General features: G+C 38.9%; 1 protein-coding gene across 4 annotated transcripts in view; it reads right to left on the reverse strand.

The window, feature by feature from the left end:
- Positions 1 to 2,200: 2,200 nt before the first annotated feature.
- The window catches only part of BCLAF1 (BCL2 associated transcription factor 1), a 28,632-nt gene continuing 5,110 nt past the window's right edge, over positions 2,201 to 25,722 (reverse strand). Inside the window, exons 2-13 of one of the 4 annotated variants that reach the window (XM_065400715.1) lie at positions 24,641 to 24,712; positions 20,462 to 20,584; positions 17,649 to 18,554; positions 14,341 to 15,012; positions 14,060 to 14,229; positions 11,118 to 11,223; positions 10,097 to 10,181; positions 9,268 to 9,443; positions 7,955 to 8,135; positions 4,967 to 5,113; positions 2,734 to 2,943; positions 2,201 to 2,569 (exon numbers count right to left, since the gene is read on the reverse strand). In XM_065400715.1, coding sequence (XP_065256787.1) covers positions 2,564 to 2,569; positions 2,734 to 2,943; positions 4,967 to 5,113; positions 7,955 to 8,135; positions 9,268 to 9,443; positions 10,097 to 10,181; positions 11,118 to 11,223; positions 14,060 to 14,229; positions 14,341 to 15,012; positions 17,649 to 18,554; positions 20,462 to 20,565 — 2,763 coding nt within the window. In that variant the 5' untranslated portion in view covers positions 20,566 to 20,584; positions 24,641 to 24,712 and the 3' untranslated portion in view covers positions 2,201 to 2,563. Of the gene's footprint in view, positions 2,570 to 2,672; positions 2,944 to 4,966; positions 5,114 to 7,954; positions 8,136 to 8,967; positions 9,134 to 9,267; positions 9,444 to 10,092; positions 10,182 to 11,117; positions 11,224 to 14,059; positions 14,230 to 14,340; positions 15,013 to 17,648; positions 18,555 to 20,461; positions 20,585 to 24,640; positions 24,713 to 25,722 lie in introns of those variants that run through there. The other 3 variants (XM_065400716.1, XM_065400714.1, XR_010561294.1) reach the window with 3 other exon arrangements.

Raw genomic sequence — 25,722 nt, forward strand, 5'->3', positions numbered from 1 at the left:
CTACACTGCTTATGAAACATTACATGTGACACATAAATAAATGACATTATAACAGGAGCCAATGTTTTCAGACTTACCTCCCTGTCTCCATTAAAACTACAATAAGAATATTAAGTGTAACAGGAGATTCTTAGCCAATGTAAATAAGTCTCACTAAGAAGGGAATTAAGCAAAAAAGTTGGACCGTAAACATCCACACAACTTGATGTGTAAGAAGAGAGGGTATTGTCCTTTTCAGATGGAAGGTTTGCTTAATAAATTAGCCAACTAATTCTATGCTGAGACATAGCCGCCCCCCCACCCCACCCTCCGTACTATAGTACCGAGATCTGTATTTCACACTAGCTCTGTAACATCTTTAAGTTGGTGTAGATGTTGTATATCCTACTATCAAGCTCTCCAGATACTACTGGCTTACACAGCACTTTAAACACTTATATAAACAGACTTCTATATTACTTCTATATTACTAAGTGTGTGCTACTGTGTTATCCTAGGAAGAAGAGATAGGTGAGCCTTGATACAAATCAAGCTTTTACAAGCCTTCTTTTGACCATCATTGTACTGCTGGCTTCTGGTTTGTAGGTTTGCAGGAAACTTTTCAAGCCCTGTATTGATGGAATTAAGCAGACTATGTTATAAACAACATAGCTGGAAACGGTTTGAAAGCTTCCATTTAATACTTTACTGCTAGTTCCACTTTTACATTTCAGTGTTACAACTTGCTTTGCTTTAACAAAATGCACACAACACAGCATTTTGAACTTGCATCCTTAATCTAGCTGTAATATTAAGATTATTTTTAAAATTCCATAACTTTATTTTAGTCCTTAGCTTCTGCTATTGCTGCAACAAAAGAGCTAGAAGCACAAGTGATTATATACGAGGCTGGAAAGGAGGTAAGGCTCAACTTCAGAGAATTAAATTAAATGACAAAGCTCTTACTGTTTTAAATTGTTAATGATCTTAAAATCTAATAGCAAGTTAGTTCTAATTTGAAGTTTCGTGCTGCAGTGTGTTTTTCAAATGTTGAAGGGGAATGTGTTTTAGAACTTACCATTGGTATCTTTAACCTGTTTCAGCTTGTTATATGTTAAAATGTTCAAGTTTCTGTAAGATGTTTAGAGCAGTAAGGCACAAATTCTAACATTTCATCCTTTTAAAAACTTTTAGATTTTTATTTCATATAAGACTGTAAACGTAATAGAGAATTCACACTTGCCAGAATATTTACCTGAAGAGGAAAGCCCACGTAAAGAAATTGAAAAGGCAGTTTTATGAACCGGAACAAAGACTGACACAAAGGGCAGCTGGATTAATAGTGCCACAAACTTTTTGACTAAAACTTTCTATTGGTAACCCATGAGTCACCAATTAAAACAATTAAAACGTAGTCTTGAGAGTGTCATTTTGTGTTATTCACTGTGCTTGAAAAGTTTTAAGATAGCAACTAGTGCTCCATTCACAAGACTTCATACATTATGCATGCAAAGTCTGAAATATACTAAACAGATTTTCTTAAAAGTAACTCTTTTTCCACTAGTGGTTTACCTTGTTCTGTCATATGCAAAAATGGAACATGCATTTGGAATGTAGGACAAATCTTCCGGTTACAGTGTATAGAAGTCAAGCTACTTTTTGGGCTGTTGCACAAACAGTTGAGGCATTTCCCCAGTAGCGGTATATGGACGGAGAAACGTAGCACCTGTTATGCTACAGCTATACTTGTCAGATTTAGATCTGTTCAGAAGAGAGCTCCCATCGTGGGGGTGGTCTAGAAATGTGAATGTATGACAATGTTAATACAGGTTTGTATACATCTCCATCCACATTCATTTTAAGGGATATTGAAATACTTTAGCTCTCAAATATGATCCACAGCAAGTTTTCTGCAGTTATTAAAACCAAGTGAACTGCATTAGTCTTGTAGTACAGTTCCCATCAAGCTATGGTTAGGATTGCTTTAGCAAGCTAGAAGACTATTTTCAAATACATTTCATTTCAGTCTGTTCACTGTGAAAAGTGCTTTTATAAAAAAAGACTGGCTTAAGGCAGCAATCTTTTAACTACTTTTGGATGGGTAGCAAAACACAACAGACTTTGCTCTGGTTCATTACATCTAAGGAAAACACTAACTCCATTGTGATTGAGACTTAGTACTAATTTATAAAAAAAAAAATGCTCTTCCAAGATTTCAGGTATGCAGAGCTATAAGTTTACTTCAGAATAAAACACAGCGTCATAGGGGAGAATCAAAACTTTTGAGTTGCACTTGACCATATCTTTTGGACAGAGCAGAATTACACTGTATATAACAGACAGTAAAAGTTCTTAAAAGTTGATAATTACAAATATCATTTTACTTTCTACCTGTACGATCGTCAACATACAGTTTACTATATCAAGATCTCTAAAGGCTTAAAACAAAAAACAATCCCTCTAAACTACTTTTAAACAGTAAAATTTAAGTAAAATGCTTACATTCATTTGACGACAAAAAAATATTAAAAATGCTGTGTGGGTGGTGCAAGGGCTGCTTTTTCAGCTGGAATTTTTCTTCATATTACTCCTGTAGAAATAAAGAAAATATGGATGAGTTGCCCCCATTTGTCCATTACCGCAGATACATGAAAATAATTTTTAAATGAAAACTATTTTGTCAATTTTATCACTTAGGGTATGGTGAGGAAGGAAATCTGTTCTTCAATTCATCGACAAGCCAGAGTTTTCTACCTTTTCTTCTTTGCGTCTGTCCTTTTCTTCATTATTTTCCATTGTTTCTTCTTCATCTTCCACAAGCCCATCCCCTTGGTATTTGTCATGTGTCCACTTTGGACTGCTACCTGATTTTTTGAAGTTAAACCGCCCTCTGCCACGCTGGAAAGTGCCACGGCCTCTTCCTCTTTTGGCCCAATAATCCACACCATCATCTCTGTCATCATGCTATGGTAACATAGGTCAAACAGAACAAGGATGAGTTAAATGAATAACATTCTTAGACATTTGTACTGCACCTATCACCATAACATGTAGGCATCTTAAATTCAATGCACTGTCAAGTGTGTTTTATATATAATCTGTATGAGAGGTTTTCCAGGGAATACTCTAGTAGTTTACATCCACAGTTTAACCTACATTTTATAATTGATAAGGTTTGTCCACATACTGTAAACAAGCATTTGAAAGAGTTTTAGAAACGATAAAATTTTCATTTATTTGTGAAGAGTTATATCTGAGAGGTCTTGTCCTATGTAGGACTACTCAAACTTCCACTTAAAAGGTGGGCAATAAACCAGTTACTTAATGAAATTTACCAGCTTTAACCTTGTCACTCTATTTTCACAATCTTCTGTGACCGTTGGAAGTACTGCCTTTCACATGCTACCTGATATATCCTGCTGGTGGTGGCAGTATGCAAAAGAGAGTGGGGTAGCTCAATAGCTTCCACACAATTGAAAAGCAGAAGCTGACTACTAATTAATAGGCAAATTCCTCTAGCCTCTCTCTTACTACAAACTTATTTTTGTTGATTTTATTTTAATATCACAAAAATCGTATTTCATATTCTAGAAAGGCCAAAGTGGTTTCTTTTAAGCAAAAGTGATAACATAGATGTAGCGCTCTGAGAACCTACCTCACTGTATAGTAAAATCACATTGCGATGTAATTTTTATAATGCAGTTTTCCCCCATTCAGTATTTGTAACATTATTTGAAAAAGTGCTTAACCCTTGGAATTTAGTGCTACTATTGAGGATGACAGAACATCTTCCATTAGCTGCTTGACTAGAAAATAAGGCTTACAGGTAAATCCCAATCTTATAAGTCTTCAGAACCTTAATAAAAATTAAAGTTTTGTAAACAAGTTTTGGACAGGAGACCCTGTTCAAATTCAAAAACAGATTTGGATTTTTTGGGGGGTGGGAAAATTCAGGTTTACTTGTATGAGATGAGAGCAGAGCAGAGGCCCTAGGTTTCATATATAAAAACTGTTAATCCCTTCTATGAGGAAGAAACACAACTAAAATATTCTAAGGACCCCAAAAGAGTGAAGAAACAACACTAAAGTTCCTCTTGCCTAAGCCCATTAAAATTCCTTCCAGAATTATTGGTGGAGATATTCCTGTATAAAACTTATTACTCTATATTAATTTACTGACTAAAGTTCAGATATCACTATACAAACATAGAAAGTTTATCAGAAATGAACTTGTAATTTTTACCATTTAAAGTATTAGTATTTTATCATTTGAAAATCCACTTACTAAAGAGAGCTTAAGCAGCACAAGCAGAAGAGAGGCTGCATATTCAACAAGTTAAGTAAGAGATATCTTGGTCAATTATCTTAACTACCCTTCTTTTGATACCAGTATGGGAAAGTAATATTTAACAGATGTCAGAGTACTTTAATGCATCTCACTACTCTACTGAGAGCAGCAGGGCTGCTGCTACCAGGGCCAATCCATGTGCACCGTGCCACCTCCCCCTATTCCCCCCGCCCCAATATTGTATGCTGCCATCTACTCATGACACACTACTTTTACAGGACTCTCAGCACAGCTGAGGCACCAAGCATCAGTGTCTGCTTTAAATCCACTGGGGGAAAACACTCGAGTTAGTTTGGGTGGTCTGTATGTGTTTGTTTTAACATTTTAGGCTGTGCGTGGTAGGTTGTCACTCTTCCTCATTCTCCACCCCAAATATGGGAAAAAAGCAGGAGTGGTGGGGGATGTCCTCTCTGAAGTGACCTGCTACTGTTGCCCACCACTCTGCTGCAGAAGGACAGAAGGGAAGCAGGTACTGGGCCAACTAGGACCCTGATGCTCTCATAGTAATATGCTAAAGTCATTGACAGCTACCAGTACAGAAGCAGCATGCACATAGACACTGCCTCATTAACATCAGTTATAAAATATGCTTTGATAAAAGATGCATGCATTATACATAATAAGTTTTCCAGCACCCACCAAGAAGTATTTCTTGCTTTTTGGGGTATATTCAGGATCCCACTCCTCTTCCTTCGGTCTCTTTTGAAAAGTAGCATTTGAGTTGCTGGGACCAGTATTTGTTCCAGCAAAAACGCCTCTGGCTCTTCCTCTGCCCCTAATTCGAAACTGATTAACCAAAGTGTTTATGTATTTAATCAATATGCATATAGTCACAAAGCAAATATTCAAGTTCAACTGTATTAACCAAAATGTTATTTCAGTATTCTTTCCTCAATACATAAACATAAAACAGCAATTTAAGAATTCACATGTAATACTTTAAGTCTAATGCACTAAGGGTACGTCTACACTTACCTCCGGGTCCGACGGCAGGCAATCGATGTTCTGGGATCGATCCCGGAAGTGCTCGCCGTTGACGCCGGTACTCCAGCTCAGCGAGAGGAGTACGCGGCATCGACGGGGGAGCCTGCCTGCAGCGTCTGGACCCACGGTAAGTTCGGACTAAGGTACTTCGAATTCAGCTACGTTATTAACGTAGCTGAATTTGCGTACCTTAGTCCGAAGTGGGGGGGTAGTGTGGACCAGGCCTAAGTGTTCACTTTGAGCTAACAATCCTCTCCATTCAGCTGAAGTGCATTCAAATATGTTTATGGGATTTTTAGTATATGTTTACCCATAATGTGAAATTGAGGGAACTGATTGACCAAAAAGAGGGGAGGACTGCAGAAAAGAACACGAGACCTGGACAGTTTAATACTACTTATCTCTGAATAGAATCAGACTAAACAGACCAGTGGAGGATTCACAAGCTTTATCAAGACATTGAAAGCAACAAACTAAAATGGAGACATTTGAGAATGATAATTTGAAAAGTGTTGGATATATAATATTAAAGAAGACTGTACAGGAACAGAAGTGGGGTTTTTTAGAAAGGTAATCTGGAATATATATTATATATATATATATATATTCAACTAAATGCATAAATTTAGGAAATACTTTGGCCTCTGATATCCTCTGAATCCTCTTCATTGCAAAATTAAGAGTATGACGGGGACATTGTCACTGTGGAGGAGGAAATAGCATTTGGGAAACAGAATGTTGCTAAGATCAAAGCCTAAATCAGCTAATTCCGGAGGCTGAAATTCCATCAATCATATGAGCTGGGCTATGGTGGCTATTTTAGTAATCCTACATTATAAAGCAGTCTAGGTAATATATAGCCCATAATCATGCTACTGTTGTGGGCCTACCTGTTTCAGGGCATGACAGAAAAAGAGGAGCAGACTCTTAGCATAAAGACAGCTCCCTTTTCAGTCTGGGAAGAGTTCACATGAAAAACCTTTAAGGGACTGTAAGGTCAGAAAATGTGACTGCAGGCTTCTATTCACTCTGATAGAAGAACAGATACGAATGCTTTCATTATGTTTATGGGTTTACATTATATAAAATGTGTGTGTGTCTGTCTCATTTTGTAAATAAGTACTGCAACCTGCTGGTGGAAATATCAGTCATGATTTTTGGTGAATAGGCACCTTTTAGAGTTTGCACCTAAGCAAATCTACTCCTTTTTGGCCAGCCAGCCAGCCTATACCATAATAGCCCCAAACGCAAAAGAGAAGATTTTGTTCAAATTAAAGGTTTTTTTTATCCAAAATAAAAACCGTGAACTGGAATAGCCTACTAAACTAGAGGACAAAGACATTTCTCTTTACCTGTACTGGTAAAAACTATACGATCTAGTTTATGATTGTAGACAGAAGGTGCAAGCTAATCTGTCAGGCACTGGCCATTTTTGTAGTCATATAACATTGCTTGTTTATGTCTAATCTATTGTCTCTTTCAGCATAACTGATTCAGTATTACAGGTTACATGAAGGAGTTTAGTTACTCCCTCCCAAAGAATCTGTATGTTTGGAATTTTCCCCCAAGCTGTAGCTTGCAATGTTCAAAGTTATAGCTCCTAATGTTTACTTCCTTCCTATGTTCCTAATCTCTAGGTCTTTTTTACTGTTTTTTGGTCCTCACTGGTGTTTGCACGTGTTCCAGTTTAGTATCAGTGAACTACATTAAAATGCTGTTTACATCATTTTATTGAGTAGTGAATTTTAAAACTACTGTCTGTGGACTTTGGTCAACACACTTCCAAATCACAACGCTAACCACCTTCCAGCCTTCAACCAGTTAGCTTTGCTGCTGACTGTAGTCCAGTCCAGGACATTCAGAGAAACACTAACAAACAAAAGCAAGCAGCCCTGCTTTCCCCAGCACAGCTGCTTCATGGCTGTCAGGTATATAAATTAGGCATGTATGAGTTTGTGGATAACAACAAAATTGAAGGGGTGGCAAACACAGATGAGCAGAACCAAACTGCAAAGTGACCTGGAAAAATTGGAAGCACTGGGGATTACAGACAACAAATAGCAAAATGTAGCTTTAATAAATTGATATTAGTAGATTTAAAATCCTGCCCCAAGTAAAAGAAACCAACTGCACAGATACAAAGTAGCAAGAAATAAGCAAGCAGCGACACCCATAGCATTAACAAGGATTTGGATTTTTTTTCTCGTGTCTTTATTACTGTCCTGATAAGACTCTTCTCTAACCCATTGCTATTGTTGCTGTGAAGGAAGTCTTGGAAGGAGAGTTGTCTAAAAAGAGGTTTCTCACTTCTGCTGTGGTCCATAATATGAAAGTGTTTGAGACTTCTTATTCTGAATAATTAACAAAGACTGCACTACACTATTAGACACTTCAGCTTGTTAAACTATTGTTAGTTACCTTTTGTTTTTCATTTTTAGCTGGTTTGAGTAATCAAAACATTCAGATCCAAGCAACTCTGAACAGCACACAATAGCAATCGGTTACATGATACTTCTAAAATGAAACACTGCACATCTTAATCTTGGGAGGATGGATCCTAGAGTCACGCCAATTACCTAACACTGCTTTAAGGTAACAATAGTATAGCAATGAAAGTTTTGGAGGGAGCAGAGAAAGACTTACAAAGGTGCCTCTCGGCCTGCTGACTCCTGTAAAACCTGAATATTCTTTCTGCTCATGGTGGGTTTTGAACTCTTCATCTCTTTCTTTCTTGCCATCTTTTTCTTCTCGTGAACTGGATGAGGCGGAAGATGGGGATGAAGATGAGGAAGATCGAGAACGGTCTTGCTCTCTTTTTTGTTTACTGAAAAATAAAAAACATACTTTGTGCTGTTTTAAAAATAGATACCCTGTAGCATGCTACACTAATGGAGGTCTCTGTTTATGTAAAAGCTACTTCCCCCTCAGGTTATAAATCATCCATAAATATGTATTTCAGATTTTAAGGTGGAGTATAATTTCACTTTTCATCCTCCTTCCATATATTTAAAATATATTGTGCAAATACTACTGCTAATTAGTTGGAAACCAGTAGACTGCAAAATTAATTCTCTGGTTTTTGATTCAACGAAGAGTGGCCTATTTAACTGCCATTTTTGGGGTAGCAAAAGGGAAAGAAGAAGGGAGGAAAACCCTTAGAGCAAAAGTTATAAATTTTAAGTTAACTGAGTTTCCACATATTGTTGAAAATAGCAGATATATTCTGGGCATCCCTATGTGGATGCCAGTGGATGACAGTGTGGATACCAGAGGCAGAAAGGAAATGGGAAAAATGAAGCACAAGTAAAATCCATCATATGCCCAGTGTAAAGCAAGAGGGAAAAAAAAAAAAACCTAATGCAAGACTCTGTATTGAGTAACCCCATATTGGCAGTATTTTGACCCAATTTACAAGATTTTAATACAACACCCAATAGGTCATACCTGAAATCTCTTACCACAGCTATAAAGTATCCACTGAAACATAACTATTAAAAACTAACATTTTTCTTTAAAAACAGCCCACTGGCTTTAGAAAAATAAATACTTCTCCCTTCTCACCCATGTTAAACCTAGACATCAGTAAAAATTCTCATACTCTGGGTGTTATGAGTTGAAAAAGTGCGGAATCAAGCATAACGAACCAAAGTTCTTACACAAACTGTTTACAGAAATGTACTGCATTGAAGTCCAACCTCCTGATGTAGCCTGGATAATAGGACAGATTAATTTGTCATTTTTTTTTTCAGTGTTAGCTTGCTATTCCAAAGTTTTTGTCCTCATCCACCATAAGCCGTGTAAAAGACAGATAATACATTTTTGCTGTAAAACAAATAATTTTAATTGTTTAAATTTAAATGTTCCATTACACAGTGAAAATTGAAAGCAATTAAGCTTACAATTACAAAAGGCTAATTAGAAACTAAAAAACCTACTTAGAAAGTTCAAATATTTACCTGTCATCTTTGTAAGATTTGTAATCCTTGTAATCTTTTGGAGTTTTCTCCTGCTTTCTTGATCCACTGCTTTCCCTGGAACCTTTAGAGTCCCCTCGTTCTTTACTTCGCTCTTTTCGACGACGGTCAATGTCGTGCCGAAGATCAGCAGAATCGCATCTTAATTTTTTATCTGCCTGTGAAAGGAAGAGATTTCAGGAACAGCATTTTAAAATGGAAAAATCCAGACGAGATAGAAGTTGGCCTCCCATTTGCACTATCTCCAAATTTCTAAAGAAGTAATAAAGTTTGCCTAGTTTCAACACTATTCAGAACATTCAGTCGATTTTTAATGACAGAAAGTTGTTTGACTTTTATATGTCTATGCCTGATGATTTTTTTAAACTATCTAGGAATTTAGCTTCTGAGAAGATGTTCCACCAAATCACCAGGGAGATCTATTTTTACAAGCGAACTGTCAGGTTTGTGTGGGTGGATTAATATTTAGTACAATTTATTCTGAAGAACTGTTATTAGGACAGCATAAACAGCTGATTAATTCAGCTACAACATCTGCAAATGAGCTGTTTTCTTGATTTCTAGTCCTTGGGTCTGCTAAGTGCTGCAAAAATCAGGAAAACTGGAAGGAAACATCCTGGAATCTAGGCAAGAAGTTGCTAACATATTTTGTCCAAGGCCAGAGATGAGAAATAGTCTAGGTCCAAGTACTTTTTGGGCTAGAAATACAAATCAAAAGAAAAATACTCCACCCTGAAGTTTAGACTCAAAAGGAAATACACATTATTTTACTAAATCTAGAATACCAATTTAATATTAATTCAGAACCTACTTTTTGACTTTCTTCTTTAAAGACTCTCTCTTCACCTGCTAAACGGGTATGCTTCCTCAGGGCAGTTGGAGAGATGTCAATCCTCCTAAATGTAAAATAAAAAAAGTGTCTAGCCATACACGCAGGGGATCGTTTATGGCTTCCTGTGTTTCTTTTGGACATTTGAGAAAACAAAGAAATCAAGAGCTACTCTATTTTTCAGCAGCATGATCTTTTTATTTATAGTATTAGGTCCCTATAATCCCTTTAAATCTATTCAGATAATGAAAAATCTGGTTTTGCCCAATGAAGTACATTAAACATACACATGTGCAATTATGACATTTTGCTTTTCCCTTATTTTTAAAGATGTAAAAGCATTAATGGATTATGTATTTCAAGAGCTCTGTAAAAGTGATCAGATCATTAAAACTAACTCACGCTAAGCAGCAGTTAATAACATCCCTTTAAAAGTAGAAAATTAAAAAAAAGTTCAAAAAATATTTCTTTGATGCAGACTACTACTAGAGAGAGAGTATTTTTAACTTCACACATGTAACATACTCAAAATAAGGCATGCAGCCTTTTATAACTAATTCCAATGCTTAGCAATGATATACATATGCCCTACCTTTGCTTACCTTTCAGACACTAACGCAGCTCAGGTTTTTATTTTCAAACTGCTGTAAATTATTAATGCAGTTCAAAAGTTAATGATGAAGTCACAATATGAACTAGTTCACATATGAGAATAATAAGCACTCAAGTGGTGTTTTTCCATCTTCAAAATACTTAAGCCTCAATGCTCAATACTGCATGTGAGGCAGTTAAGTATAGCCCCAAAGAGATACTGAGGCAGACAAAAGACTTGCCACAAAGCCACATATAGAGCTGGAGTTCGGACCTGTGCTCAGACCAGTTCATGCTTCTCTCAGGTGAAGAATTCAGAGGTAATTAGAAAAGCATTTATGGGTTCTTATAAGAAACAGAATTTATTATTTCACTGAAATAAGCAGCATGTAGTAATGCAACTGGCATATACCTGTGTATTTCTGGGCTCTTTTGCCGGGTGCAATGTTCTTCAGTAGCTTTTTGATACGCAGTGAACCTCTCATTTAGGGTCATTCCAGCTGACTTGAAGTATTGTTCTGTTGGTTACAGAGGAGAAATTCTGTCTAGTTAGTTAAATTCCATCTACATAAGTATTTCCATTCCTGACAGAAAGATACATAGCAGGCAAAAAGAAATGAAAATATTTAAAAAATTTATCAGAAGAAGAGGCAAATCTGTTAGAGAATTTTTCCCACTCTTACCCTTCTTGTAGCCTCAATGAGCAGATAATAGCAGCGCACAACACCACTGCAAGCTTCCTCACAGGTATGCCCTGCTAGTACTAGAACTAATTCAAGCACCATAAACTCATTAGAGTCAGACTCTTCCCTTTTCACGGTCACATTTTCCTCTAATGGAGGAAAAGGAGCAGCTGTTTAGGTTTCCTTCTTTACACTTTGCCCAGAGGAGCAGATGAAGTTATTTTGAGTCAGTATTTGCAGGGAACAAAGAATTTCCAAATAAATTTAATTTTTAACTTAAGATAGAATTCGTTTTGACAGAACATTTAAACAATTTATGCATCAAGAATTACATATAGACTTATTAAACGTAAGTTATTTCTTAAAAGAATGCAATTTTTCCTTTAGAAACAGAGATGATAAAATTATCAAAGTCAATTAACAGCCCTACAGCTGAATATATTCATTTAAGCATCTGGCATCTTGGCAAACCTGACAGCTTCTCTAACAAATAAATTTTCTTTTGGCTTTTGAGACAGTTAAAATTAGTAATAGCAACACTGAATTTTTAAAGACCAGCTCAACAAATGTGTTTAAATGTAAAATAGAAAGACGTATAAAGTCATGAACTATGAAATGTTACATATGAAGCAAGCTATCTGCTTAACAGGTCAACATACATCTGTATCAACTTACCGCCCAACATCCAGCACATGTCTCATAACCAATCATTAAAACTTGAAACGGCCACTACAAGGGTAGTGCCTCAATCATAATTCCATCAAACCCAGGAATTTGAGCTAGCAACTCAGTTTTTATGCCATTTTTGCCAGGAAGACAGAAGGTTCAACTTTGCCTGTTTTTGCATCTGTATCTTTCAACAGCTATTTTACTTTTGTAACATGGATTTTGCCATTTCAAAACACATTCCAGGACCTAGTTACAATGAAAAAGAAAACATCACTGGGCATTTTCAGCTCTATATTAATAAAGAGCTGTTCAGACCAGTTGCATCACACCAATAATGAATCATAACTTCAGTTCTTTAAAAAAATGAAAAGTTACTAAAATCCGATCACAAAAAAGTAATTTTGAAGTGTGCAGAAAGGCTAAAAGTTTTAGAAACAAAATATGGTATACACACATCAAATAACTTGGCCACAGACTGGTTGATAAACAGTTATATTTCCCAGCCAGATGTTAGACTTCACCTATCACATTTACAGAGAGACAGTTTAAGTGATCTATTCAGTCATCAACATACAAGAGATTTAGAAACACTGCCTCCTGCAGGCCCCAGTCCTGCAACATGTAAGTCAATGGGAGCTATGCCACTAACTTCAATGTAGGATCAAGCTCTAAATCCCTGACATATCAAAAAGAGAATAGATACTTTGGTTTCAAATGTCAATATGTAGTCAGCCAGTACTTAGCAAAGGATTATTTAATTAAATAATCTTTATAACTGCTCTACAAATCCTCTTTGCAAAAATACTTATTTTGCAACCAACTCGAATTTCAGAATACTACTAAGCCTTGGTCCCTTTAGCTATTTATTATGTAGCACTTTTTTGGATGTTCAGCACACCAACTTAGCATATCTAAACTATCTTAATAATGAATGCATAACTTCGGTTAAATTAAAATTGGTCATCTGATCAAGTGGCTCTTATTCTAGGAAATTTAAAAAACTCGATTCCCTCTTCTGCTGTGAACACCAACAATTTTCATCACTAAGGTATTTTGTCTTAATTAGTTCATTAAGAGAGCTGAAGAAGACATGTTTGGCAACAAATAAGAAATGCTTTGCTAAAAAAAAAAAAAAAAAGTTGGTGCTCATTTCAGAAACTCTGTAAATGTCCTCACATGTTAGACAAAAGGACTGTACTCAGTCAGACAATACTGAGTCTCTGACTAATAAGCCTGCAGAGTATTTTATACTTAATTGTGATATAGGAAATCATCCCTCTTTACTGGGATGCTTCCCAAGGAACTGATTTAGCCTAATGATAGTGAATGGTAATAACTGCTGCTCAATCCGAAAAGAATTAGTATATAATCCATTTAAGAGGGATGAACTTGGACAGTGCCAAGTTGCCAAGTATGAAATTCTATGCTCCAGTGTCACATAAACTGCCAAATAAGGAATGAAAACAAGATGAAATTTCATCAGTTTTATTTTTGTATATTTATTTCACATAGTTTTTATTCTTTCATACTTTAAAAAAAATATTTTCTGAAGAGGGATACTGGGATGTCCTAATCAAAGGATTCTACGGTATTTTCACATTATATAGAGTAATTTGCCAACAGAAATCACAATCACTAAACATGAGAATTAGCAACCTCAAAGAAATCTAAACATTGACCAATATACAGTTTTTTAAATATAGAACATTTAAACTTGAGTGCAAAAATTCACAAATTGTCCACAGCTTATTTCACTGTATAACACAGTTTATCAAGATATACAAAATTAGTATTACTGGTATAGTTTTCTGGGACTAGCTGTGCAGTCTTTTTGGGGGTTATTTTAAGATAAGCTTTTCTCAAAAGGAAAAAAGTATGAATCAATCAGTATGAAGAAACAGAGAATTGAGTTGTCTGTAGTGACATTAAGCAGGTTTATCTGTAATCGATCATTTTTCTAAATGCCGACACTGATAATTGCTGTGGTAAACTGAGTACATACCTTTGACATGATGAACCAAAGACACAATGTGCTGAATAAATGACTCGGACGTGCTTTTGCTGGCCTGTGGCAACTTAATGTGGTCAAAGATGGATCGGAACTCTTGCTCCTTCTTGACAGAATGGACAAGCGTACTAGCAAGCAGCCTGTCTTTAGTCAAGGAAGCAGGTCTAAAATGCATCAACAAGAAAGAGAGACAAAAAGAAACCAGTGGTTTAAATAATGTCTAGGTAAACTCTGTACACAGGTGAGGAAGTGTACTGTGAATTGGGATAATTTACCTATTGGAATCATCAAGAGGGACCGGTGCCATTTTGAGCTTAACTTCAGGACGATGGGAGTCACTGGCTATCATTTTGATCCTAAGTGGGCTCTCCTCTCGGAAGGTGGATTTTTCTCTCGCATCCAGATTCTTGTGTAGAGGGGGACTGTAATCAAAGAGTTCTTTGAGCTTTTCAGACTTTACCTGCTCAGGTGACTGAGTTTCTTTCTTCACCATTATTCTCTCAGAACTTTTGTCGTCTTCCTTGTGCTTATCTTTTGTTGCACTAGGCCTTTCCACTACATAGCCAGTCTCTTTAAGTTTATAACTCTTGTCTTCTCTAAATCCATCACTCTCTCTATTGCCCTTCATTGAAATTTTAGATTTGTATTTGGTTCCTTCCTCCTCAGCATTCCGGTGAGATGCAGTAGCAAAATTTTTACCCTGATCTGCGAGGACAGATTTTCTGAACTGTCCATAATCCTCTGTCTCCTCTGTCTCCTCCCCTTCAGAGTCACTGAACTTTTGTTTCCCAGCATCTTTACCAATGAAATAATCTAAAGCTTCCTGATCCTCCCATTCCCTTTCTCCCTCTGTCCTCCCTTTTTCTGATCCTCTCTCCTTCTGGGCCTCTTTCTCCCTGGTATTACCCCTATCAAGCAGGTATACTCTAGACTCTTCATCTGTGTACCTGTGGATAGCAAAGAAGAGGATGGTAACTCTGGATTGCATTCATTCCAGTTCATTTGCATTTCACTTCTGAGTCACCTCAGTATCACAGAATCACAACACAAAAACAAATTCCACTGAGTAGTTCAACTGTTCGGCATATACTTTTTTGCACAGCATTATTATTACATCTACAGCCACTTATGTGCTATCCTTTGAAAAATATATATATATATGAAAAGAATCCCTTTCTACATCAATTGACTACTGGAATTTTTAAAACTAGTGGTTTGGGGAGTTTTAATTTGGTGCCCAGCTTTAAGCACTTTTATGCCTATCATTCTGTCTGTAGGAGAATCATAGAAAGTTTAGTATTTCAGTTTGCATTTTACTCTTGAACCCTGACATTGCAGGGACAATTCTTTCAACAAAAGTAAAAGGGTACCATTAAAAGAGAAAAAATGAAAAACCATTTTCAAAATCTTGTTGTGCTTGTAACACAGAGATCCACAATTCTATATTGGCATAAGTCATTAGTCACAGTAAGGCCTTGTCGATACTACAAAGTTTTGTTGGCAAAAGCTGCCTTTTGCAGAGAAAACAGGGGAGGCGTACACACTACAAAGAGCTACTCTGGGCATCAAAATAAAACCATCTCAATGAGAGGCTTTTTGTAGCAAAGTTAAAGCGACAAAAGGTCTGTATAGTCACTGCAGTTTGTTTTGTCCACATAACTAGCTTCCACCAGTATCCCACAAAGCCTGTCATGAGCACTCTGCTCACTGTTTTGATCTCTGCTGCTCTGCAGGCATGCGCCCCTCCCCTTTCAAAGCTCCAGGAAGTATCTGACACCTGGGTGTACTGTTCTGTTTGGGGAACAAAGAGCAAATCATTAAGGTGGAATGCTCCTGTTCTGCCCTGCACTAGGAACACTGGGACAGGCAGGCTGCTGCTGGAGAGGTGGGCGGAAGGGGGGGGGGGGGAGAATTGCGGTGCTGCTTTAACATTCCTCACAGAGCTGCTCAGGATGCCACTCCCGCAGCTGAGGTGGTGTAGGAGAACTCGGAAGGGATCACAGAACCATAGGCAGGCAGAACAGGCTGCTGTGCCAAGCAGAGATGGGGGGCTGTTGTGTGTGTGGGGGGGGTCCCTCTCCCCCTCAGGATAGGTCCGTCAGCCTGCTGTCTCCCCAGCCCCAGACACACCACTCTCCTCTCCCTCCCCACCCGCCTCACTCTTCAGTTGAAAAAGCAGTGGACAATCTATTAGGATGCCTCTGGAATGATGGAATTGAGAAACCTGCATCATGTGACACTGTACCTGCCCCATGAGGAATTGAAAACCCTTCCCAAAGCACCTTGCAGCCAGTTGCACAGTGGGATAGCTACCACAGTGCACTGCTCTCTGTGTCGATGCAAGAGCTGTTAGTGTGGATGCACTCTGCCAACACAAGGAGCTAGTGTGGACATGCAACAGTGGTTTTAATTAAAGCAGCATAACTTTTGCCAACAAAACTTTGTAGTGCAGACAAGGCCTAAGACTTCAGGAATACTGTGACCAACTATGTAAACTGGCTTTTCAATCCTGTGTACACTGGGAATTTACACTACCATAGCTACATCTCTCAGGGGCGTGAAAAATCCACGACCCAAGAGACGTAGCTAGGCTGACCTAACCCCTGATGTTGACAGTGCAAGGTCAACAAAAGAACTCTTCCATTGACCTACCTACTACCTCTCGGGGAGGTGGGTTACCTACACTGAGAGGAGAACCGCTGCCGGCAGCGTAAATAGTGTCCACACTGAAAATGCTACAATGGTACAACTGCAGTGCTGTTGTTGTAGCATCTTCAGTGTAGATATAGCCTCAGGGAGGTGGATTATCTTCGCTAATGGGAGAACCCCTCCCTTTAGCATAGGTAGTGTCTACAGTGAAGCGCTGCAGCTGTGCCACTATAGCAGTTTAAGTGTAGACCTATCCTAACTCCTTTAACATTGCTGAGTGCATTTAAAAATTAATGCTTATTTCATTCAGCTCCCACTATCTCAATACAGTATTTTCATGCTAATAGTTTCCAATATACTCACTGGCAGCAATGTATTTGCTTAGGGAAAAATCTGAATCCTGGTGCCTTTATAAGTACATTTATGAATAGCAATTCAGTGACTGAACAATTTAATTTCAGTTCCATAAACAGCATAGATAGAAGCCAAATTGCTTCATTTTTCAATCCATTTTTATAAGAAATCAGACAAAAAGTTAACAGTCCATTTTCAGTAAGATTTCTACAGCTGTATTTTCTTTTTAGCAAATAAAAATCAGAAGACACCTGGTATACACTACCCCCTTCCCATTTAATTTTTTCTTATGAACCCATAATAGATACTACTAGTGAACAGAACATATAAAAATACACTGTAAAGGAAAGGGACAACCAACTGTTCCACAAGGATACAGCTAAGACAAGAATTTATAAGTATAATAAAAAGGAATGCTCTTCATGTGTCAAGCTTAAGCATAACTAGACTGAAATTAGTAAGCAGTCACGGCTGTTTCATTCCGCAGTTCAGGAGGCTTATACGTAAATTAAATGAAGTTCAACAGACCGAGCGGGGACATTTTAAGATTCAACATGACTTTTACAGATATAGTTCTTACCTTTTTAGAAACTTTCCACCCTTTGCAGTTTCCTGTTCCCCAGCTTCAGGATAAAATGAGCGCATTCGAGCCTCCTCACGTGGAGCACTCTGTGAAGGGATTGTCTTTCCAGGGCTTCTCCTTGAAGGGATGTGATGCAATGGGCTATTCTGAGAAGGACTGTAGCGACTGGAACCATTTCCAAGGGAACCAGAGCCAGACCTCTCAGGGCTATGTTGAATGGAATGTGAATGTTGAGGTGTGTTTTTAGCTGAGTGAACTGTGCTGAGCAAAGGGGCATCAGAGCAAGATGAACTCTGACTGGGTGGGGAGGCAACAGAATGACTATGGGGTGACCTTGGACTGTTATCATATGCTGAAAGGCCAGGCCAAATGTCACCAGAAGCTGCTGATGATTTGTTAAAGTCATCAAGGGACTCAGATGGGTCATGTTCAAATGTATCTTTCTGTTCATCCTGTGATTTACTTTTTAAAGGGCTATCTTGCAGAGGAGCTCCCTCAGTTTTCTTAGCCTGCTTTTCCAGAGAGCCACGTCTTTTGGAAGAGACAGGCGATTTGCTGTATGGGGATGAGGAACGAGATGAAGAGGACCTTGGAGACCTGGAAGATCTGTAAGATCGACGAGATCTGCTCCTGGACCTCTGGGAAGACACAGACCTTCGCTTTGGACTTCTGGAACGTGAACGACCCCGCCTAGGGCTTCGGGAGTGTCTTCGATTCCAGACAGGTCTGTAGCCTCCACGATGATATCTACCACCTCCTCCTTGATAATACCCTCTACCTCTTCCTCTGTAACCATAGGGGCGTCTCATTCCTCTATTATTTCTGTAATCTCTGCGATAATCTCTAGAATAAACACGATCCCTACTGCGAGATCGTGAATATGTCCTGGACCGAGACCTAGAACTAAAGTTAAAAGAAAAAAGTTAGTACATGACAATTCAAAAATCCTTTAAGATAAATAACTCTACTAAAACCCTGATGTCAAATGCAATTTGTTGGGAATACACTAAAAGTACATGAGAAATTAACTCTATAATTAATCTTTATTGACTATGTTACGTATAATCTGTCAAATAAAAAGACCAGCAGTTTGATGCTGCAAATTAAGTCAGTACTACAAGTTACTTGTGATTTGAAAAGCTATATGTGAGAGAGTGACAAGCCATTAGGAAAGGGACCACACAAATGAAATACACCTCTACCCCGATATAACGCGGTCCTCAGGAGACAAAAAATCCCACCCTGTTATAGGTGAGACCGCATTATATCGAACTTGCTTTGGCCCTTCCTGTTCCTTGTTCCCTGACCACCCCCTTCAGAGACCCCCGTCCCTAATCACCCCCAGGACCCCACTCCCTTCCCAACCCCCCTGCTCCCTGTCCCCTATCCACACTCCCTACCCCCTGACAAGCACTCCCCGGCAGCGGCGAGAAGCGGAACAGCCCGGCCCCAGCCCGCTCTACTCCGCCACCTCCCAGCCACGGCGCTCCGCTTCCCGCCGCCGGTGAGTGCAGGGAGGTTGGGGAAAGGACGCCCTCCGCACTCACCTGCGGCGGGAAGCAGAGCGACGCGGCCCCAGCCTGCTCCACTTTCCTTGCCCCGGCCCCAGCCGTGTCGCTGGGGGGGGAGTTGGGGAAAGGTCCTACACTCACCTGCGGCAGGAAGCGGAGCGCCGCGGCTGGGAGCTGGCAGAGTGGAGCTGGCTGGGGCCGGGCTGCTCTGCTTCCCGCCGCCAGTGAGTGCGGGGAGGTTGGGGAAAGGACGCCCCCCCGCACTCACCTGTGGCGGGATGCGGAGCGACGTGGCCCCAGCCTGCTCCACTCTGCCAGCTCCCAGCCGCGGCGCTCCGCTTCCCACCGCAGGTGAGCGCGGGGAGGTTGGGGAAAGGACGCCCGCCGTGCTCACCTGCGGCGGGAAGTGGAGCACCACGGCTGGGAGCTGGCAGAGTGGAGCGGGCTGGGCTGCTCCGCTTCCGCTGCTGCTGGTGAGTGCGGGGGGGGGGGGGGTCCCTTCCCCCAAGTCCCCTCCCCCGAGCGACACGGCTGGGGCGAAGGAAGCGGAGCGGGCTGCTCCCGGCCCCCCTCTAATCCCCAGGGCCACTCTGGGACTGCAGGGCCCCCAAAAGTGCCCCCCCACAGCTCCTGCCTCCCAGACCCTGGGGGGGGAGGGGGGGGAGAACCCCTGACCGCCCCCGAGACCCTCTGCCCCTTATCCAACCCCTTGGCCCGGCACCCTTAACACGCTGCTCAGAGCAGCGTGTCAGAGCTTTACTGCCTTGTATGCGAACCCGTGTTATATCGGGTCATGTTATATCGGGGTAGAGGTGTACCATGTAAAGAAGGGGAAAAAAATCAGGAAGCATAATTAGCATTCTTGTTCTACACCTTGAAGAAGTTTAAGGGTAAAATAAGTGAGGCACTAAATGATTAAAGCAACAGTACTAACATCTAGTTCATCTAAGATGAATTAAAACTAAGATGAATTCAAATTAGATGAACTAAGATCTCAAAAATAACAGGAGTACTTGTGGCACCTTAGAGACTAACAAATTTATTAGAGCATAAGCTTTCGTGGGCTACAACCCACTTCTTCGGATGCATAAAGAGTGAACCATATATTGAGGAGATATATATACACACATATAGAGAGCATGAACAGGTGGGAGTTGTCTTACAAGACAAGATCTCAAATTCACTTTTGTTGAAGACCACATGTAAGTGGAGGAGATATTAAAGAAAAGAGCAACTAAACAACACAATATTAAATCAAATTAACCCAAAGAACTGTAAATTAAAGTACCATCAATTTACCTGTATCTCTTTTTTCTAGAATGTGATCTGGACCTCGACCTAGAAGTGGACTGAGATCTGGACTTTGATCTTGAAGAATGAGATCTAGAATTAGATCTACCCATTTTCTTCAGTGGATTACTTCTAACCAAAAGAAAGAACAATGAAAAAAAGTCAAAGGGAAAACATTTAGATTTCATGTAGCCCAGATTAGTGAATCTTACTGTTATATCATGAATCAGGCTCTTAGTAGAGAGAGAGAGATTTTTTTCTAGTCAAAAAGATTTTAACTATATAAAAGTAAATACCACTTTAGCACTTTGGGGAAGAAAAAGATTACATCCAAGACTGACTGGACCATCCTGATTCTTTAAGTTACTGATGTTTAAAAAAGAAAAGATTTATCCATTTTATAATTATAGAATGAAGTCCTGCCAGTACAGATACAGCACAGCTATGCAAACTTTCCCAGACTGTTTTGCATCTGTCCCTCAACTAGGAGCAGCAGCAGAGGGGAAACTGGAGATTTTCCTTTGCAAACACTGTTCAGATATGCATTCCTCCCATGTGATCTCCTATACTTTGCTGCACTTTGTACAATCTTGTGCTTTGCTAACCCTCTCATCAGTTTATAATGGACTTAAGATCCGTGACAGAGATGGGCTGTCAAGCCACTACCCCAGATCTCTTGCGTCCTAACTATTTGGATGGAAGAGCTTTTGGGGGGAGGGGAGAGAGACCAGGATGACAAAGAAATCCCCCCTCAGCAAGAACTCAATGATTTAATAGGGAAGGGGAGGTTTTCTGGTCAACGTGTTTTTCCAACTTTGGACAAGTGAGATGTAGTAGCAGCTTGGAAGGTGTTTTATACCTGCAATCAAGCACTGAATGTAAACCGTAGGCCAATTTAATGCAATTTTGACAATTTCCCTTTCATCTCACTTTTAAACAAGTTATCTTCATCCTGAGCAATTCAAAATTCTCCACGTGAAAACTTTAAAAATTCAGAAGTGTGAAATCAGATTAAAGATTTTTCCTATTTTTTTTTTTAATCTATTCACCGCTGAATGGAAACCATAATTTATATGGGAGAAGTAGCATTAAAGAAAAACTACCTTCTTTCTTCAGTTCACAGTATAAGTCTGAGCTACTTCGAAGGCTTCAAACACAGATGACAATTTGCACCAAAGCTGCCAATTTAAGTAAAATATCTTACTTTTTTATCTATACAATATATGCCTTTAAAAAATATTACTGACTGCTGGAAGCACAAAAGCAAGTTATGCACCCAAAACTTGCAGGTCTTTCCAGAACTGCACAACCTGATATGCTGACCCTTAGAAAAAGACATGAAGAAACACCCAGCATTCTGTTTAAGAGAGAGTAATTTTGAGCTGTATTACCCTTCATTCACATGGACTAAAGCTACATAGCCTCAATCACATTTCCTCCCATCAAGGATTTTTTTTAAGTTTCATTTTTTAAAATTTTCTTACAAATTAATATGAAAATTGTTATAGGCTTTAAGTTGCTTAAGAGGACAGCAACTAACTGAATAAAGATACCTGGGGTATAATTCAACACTTTTAAACTGATCATTAGCTGTGTAAACTGACAATCCTGCCTAGATATAATCTTAAAGAAACATCAGCCATAGGGGAAAAACACCCCACACAACTTGGTTCTTTCCTGTTTAGAGTTTCAAACTTCCCTATGTTCTATTAAAAACAGAATAACTTTGTTTCAATATCATTTTCCTTTGAAAATAACTCAAGTTGAACTGTATTCATTTGAGAGAAAAAGAGTCAGCTACATGCTGACTTGAATTGAAACTCCTGGCAAGTAGTTTGGAGCTTCTGGTTTTAGGTGCCTCAGAGTCCAAAATCAGCAGTGCTATACAATGATTTAAAGTAAGTTAAAGCAAAGGGATAAAACGTATTGATACTGACACTTTATATAACCCTTTTATAAAACCTTTATCTATTATTGGCAATACAAGTGCAATAAAACAAGGATGTTCTGTCATGCAGCTATGTATATTTTTCAGACGTTGGAGTCAGTCACACACACACACACATATATACACATATATTCTAAAATAAAACAAAAACTTTGTTAACTTTAACTTAAAGTTGTACTGTGCCTATACATCCTACTCGCTCTCCACAAGGATCTTTACCAATTAAAGAAACCTGAGTACATAACAGTATAAAAGTGAACTGTTATAAGTAGGTATATATATAACACTCAGTTTATGCAATCTCTTAAATTTCACTGAGACATTTTACACATGTATATTTAAAAGATTATGAACTGTAAGCATATTTAAATGTATATGTACCTTCCCTTAACATTTAAGAGAGAGTGTGTGTGTGTGAGAGAGAGAGAGACACACACACACACACAAAACCATGGTCAGTGTAGAGCTTAGGAGCTCGACAGGGGTCCTGATTTCCACTTCCTCACACTGCACCGCAGAGCTTTGGAGCTTCTTCGGTTTGTTCAAGTCTGCAGCTCCCCCTGCCTTGCACTGCTCTGAAGAGAGTAGGCATAATCCACAGGGTATTCCATTTCTATTCTATTTCTCCTGGCCCAGCATACACTTTATGCAATGCAAGCTCTTAATATTTTTTTAAAAATTGGCATGTAACACTATGTAAGTTTGCAGTTTTCCAATCAAGTGTGTTTTTTAAGCTAGGTGGACTCAAACATATTGCATACTTTCAAAAGCATCCATAACAAAACTTTCATGCCACATTAAAAAAATTTTAAAGTTACAAGGGGAGTGAAAATAAGGCTACCATGGTTCCATTATATATAAATAACTGCTAGTAAGTGGCTCGACATTCAGGATAACTCAGAGATTTAAACAGAGGTTGATGAGTTTTCTTTGTAATTGGCAGAAAAATACCCACTTGCCATTCTGAAATAAATCCAAGGCTACAAAACAATTGTGTATAGAACTAGATAAAACACAAACTTGCAAAAGCCAGAACTTTAGTCTTTTAACTCCAAAAAGGCAGTCCTCTATCAGGGCCGGCTCCAGCGTTTTCGCCGCCCCAAGCGGCCAAAAAAAAAAAAAAAAGATGCAATCGGCGGCACTTTGGCGGCAGCTCTACCGCCGCCACTTCATTCTTCGGCGGCAATTCCTTCCCTCCGAGAGGGACTGAGGGACCCACCGCCAAATAACCGGATGTGCCGCCCCTTTCCGTTGGCCGCCCCAAGCACCTGCTTTCTGCGCTGGTGCCTGGAGCCGGCCCTGTCCTCTATTACTTGAGATTCAGGAAAACTTGTTTACCCAGATGAAATGTAGGTCCCATATGTTCTCTCTAAGCTACTGCCAGTCATCTATGATTAAACTACTCACACATAGGCCTGGTCTACACTTAAAAATTACATCGACCTAGCTACATCACTCATGGCTGTGAAAAATTTCACTCTCTGTGCAACGTAGTTAGGATGACCCATCATCCACGGTAGATGCAGCTAGGTCAACACAATTCTTCCTTTGATCTACCTACTACCTCTTGGAGAGGTGGTTTCACTACATCGATTAAAAAAAACCTTTTGTCAATGTAGGAAGTGTCGACACTGCAGCAGCATAGCTCCAGTATGGCAGCTATGCCACTGTAGCACTTGTAGCCATACTCTAATATATTTATTTTTTTAAAATCAAACTGCTTAATTGCAACCAATTTTCTTCAACACTACAATTAAATCTCACTGAAAATTCTTACACAGTAGAAAATTTTATGACCAGATTTGCTAATTTTCTTCAAAGTTTACAGAAAAATTCTCCTTAGTTTTCTGGTACGCCTGGCAATTTTCAAGTCAAATCAATTTTTCCGGCCAGACTAATAAAAGAGATTAAAAATAGATTCATAATAGAACCTGATTATTTCCATTTTAAGGATGCAATCTGTTCATATATTTTCACTGTGACTATTTAGTATTACTGATTATACATTTACAAACTACATTCTAGGGGTAGGCATATTCTCAACTGGACATCACATACACAGAACATTTTACTAGATGCAAGATATATTGAATACTGAAATTTTAGAAGTAAACATTTTAGCCTACATTCACAAATACTGTAGCCTCTGGAGGATGAAACCATTCAATTTACATCTTTTAAATAGCCAGGATCAGACTAGAAATACAAAAGTGACAAAATAAACCAAGTGTTAATCTTACCTTAGGCCTCTAGATGTTAATCAATGAAGTGATTTTAAAATTCTCGAAATGTGCTCTCAGAAATATTAATTCCTGTAAAACATAAACATTATTTTGAATGACATGCATATTCAGTTTTCTAAAAAGGTTTATGTGGATGAGGCACAATTTTGTTCCAAAAGGTTTGTTTAACATAATATGTGTTCAAAAATATCACTGAGGAAAATGCTATGTAGACAGGGTCTAACTGGAATCGTCTTTTTAAATGACATCAATGAAAACTTTATAAGGTCTCTATGCAACACCTAATAAGGCTATTACACATATATGGATATATTGGATATGGATATGGATAAGGAGGGAGGGATAGCTCAGTGGTTTGAGCATTGGCCTGCTAAACCCAGGGTTGTGAGTTCAATCCTTGAGGGGGCCACTTAGGGATCTGGGGCAAAATCAGTACTTGGTCCTGCTAGTGAAGGCAGGTGGCTGGACTCGATGACCTTTCAAGGTCCCTTCCAGTTCTAGGAGATAGGATATCTCCATTTATTTATTTATGGATGCAGAAACGTCCAAAAACATGTACAGGCATTTAAAACCCTAATATTTTCTCATAAAGTTTTCTTTTACAGTCTTATGGGAGCATAAAAGATATGGATAGTAATTAATCTGCTACCCACCATGTTTCATTGTATAAGGAATTTTGTTCTTTTACACAGAAGGAATCAGAATGTCAGAGCATATTAGGAAAACATTGCACCAGAATTCAGCATTCCATGATCTGTACAAAGCGTCCAGCACAGAAAAGTTCTACACGAAGATTTGGATTTGTAGAAACAGAATCACATTTTAGTCAGTATCTGGCATGTCAGAGTAAATGAACGTGGTCTCAATTTAGGTATTTTTACAGCCCACAGCACCACGGTATCTGAGCACCTCACAGCCATATGTAAATTAAGGGCTCACTACTACCCCACTGAACTAAATAGGAATTTCTCCACGGGTTTTCAATGTTAAGTAGGATTGATGCATAAATGCTTCTGCATCCCAACATTATTTAATAATTTGGAAAAAAGACACTCAAATAAAAATGTCTAAACATGGAC

The sequence above is a fragment of the Emys orbicularis genome, chromosome 3 (assembly GCF_028017835.1).
Source record: "Emys orbicularis isolate rEmyOrb1 chromosome 3, rEmyOrb1.hap1, whole genome shotgun sequence".
Lineage (NCBI taxonomy): Eukaryota > Metazoa > Chordata > Testudines > Emydidae > Emys > Emys orbicularis.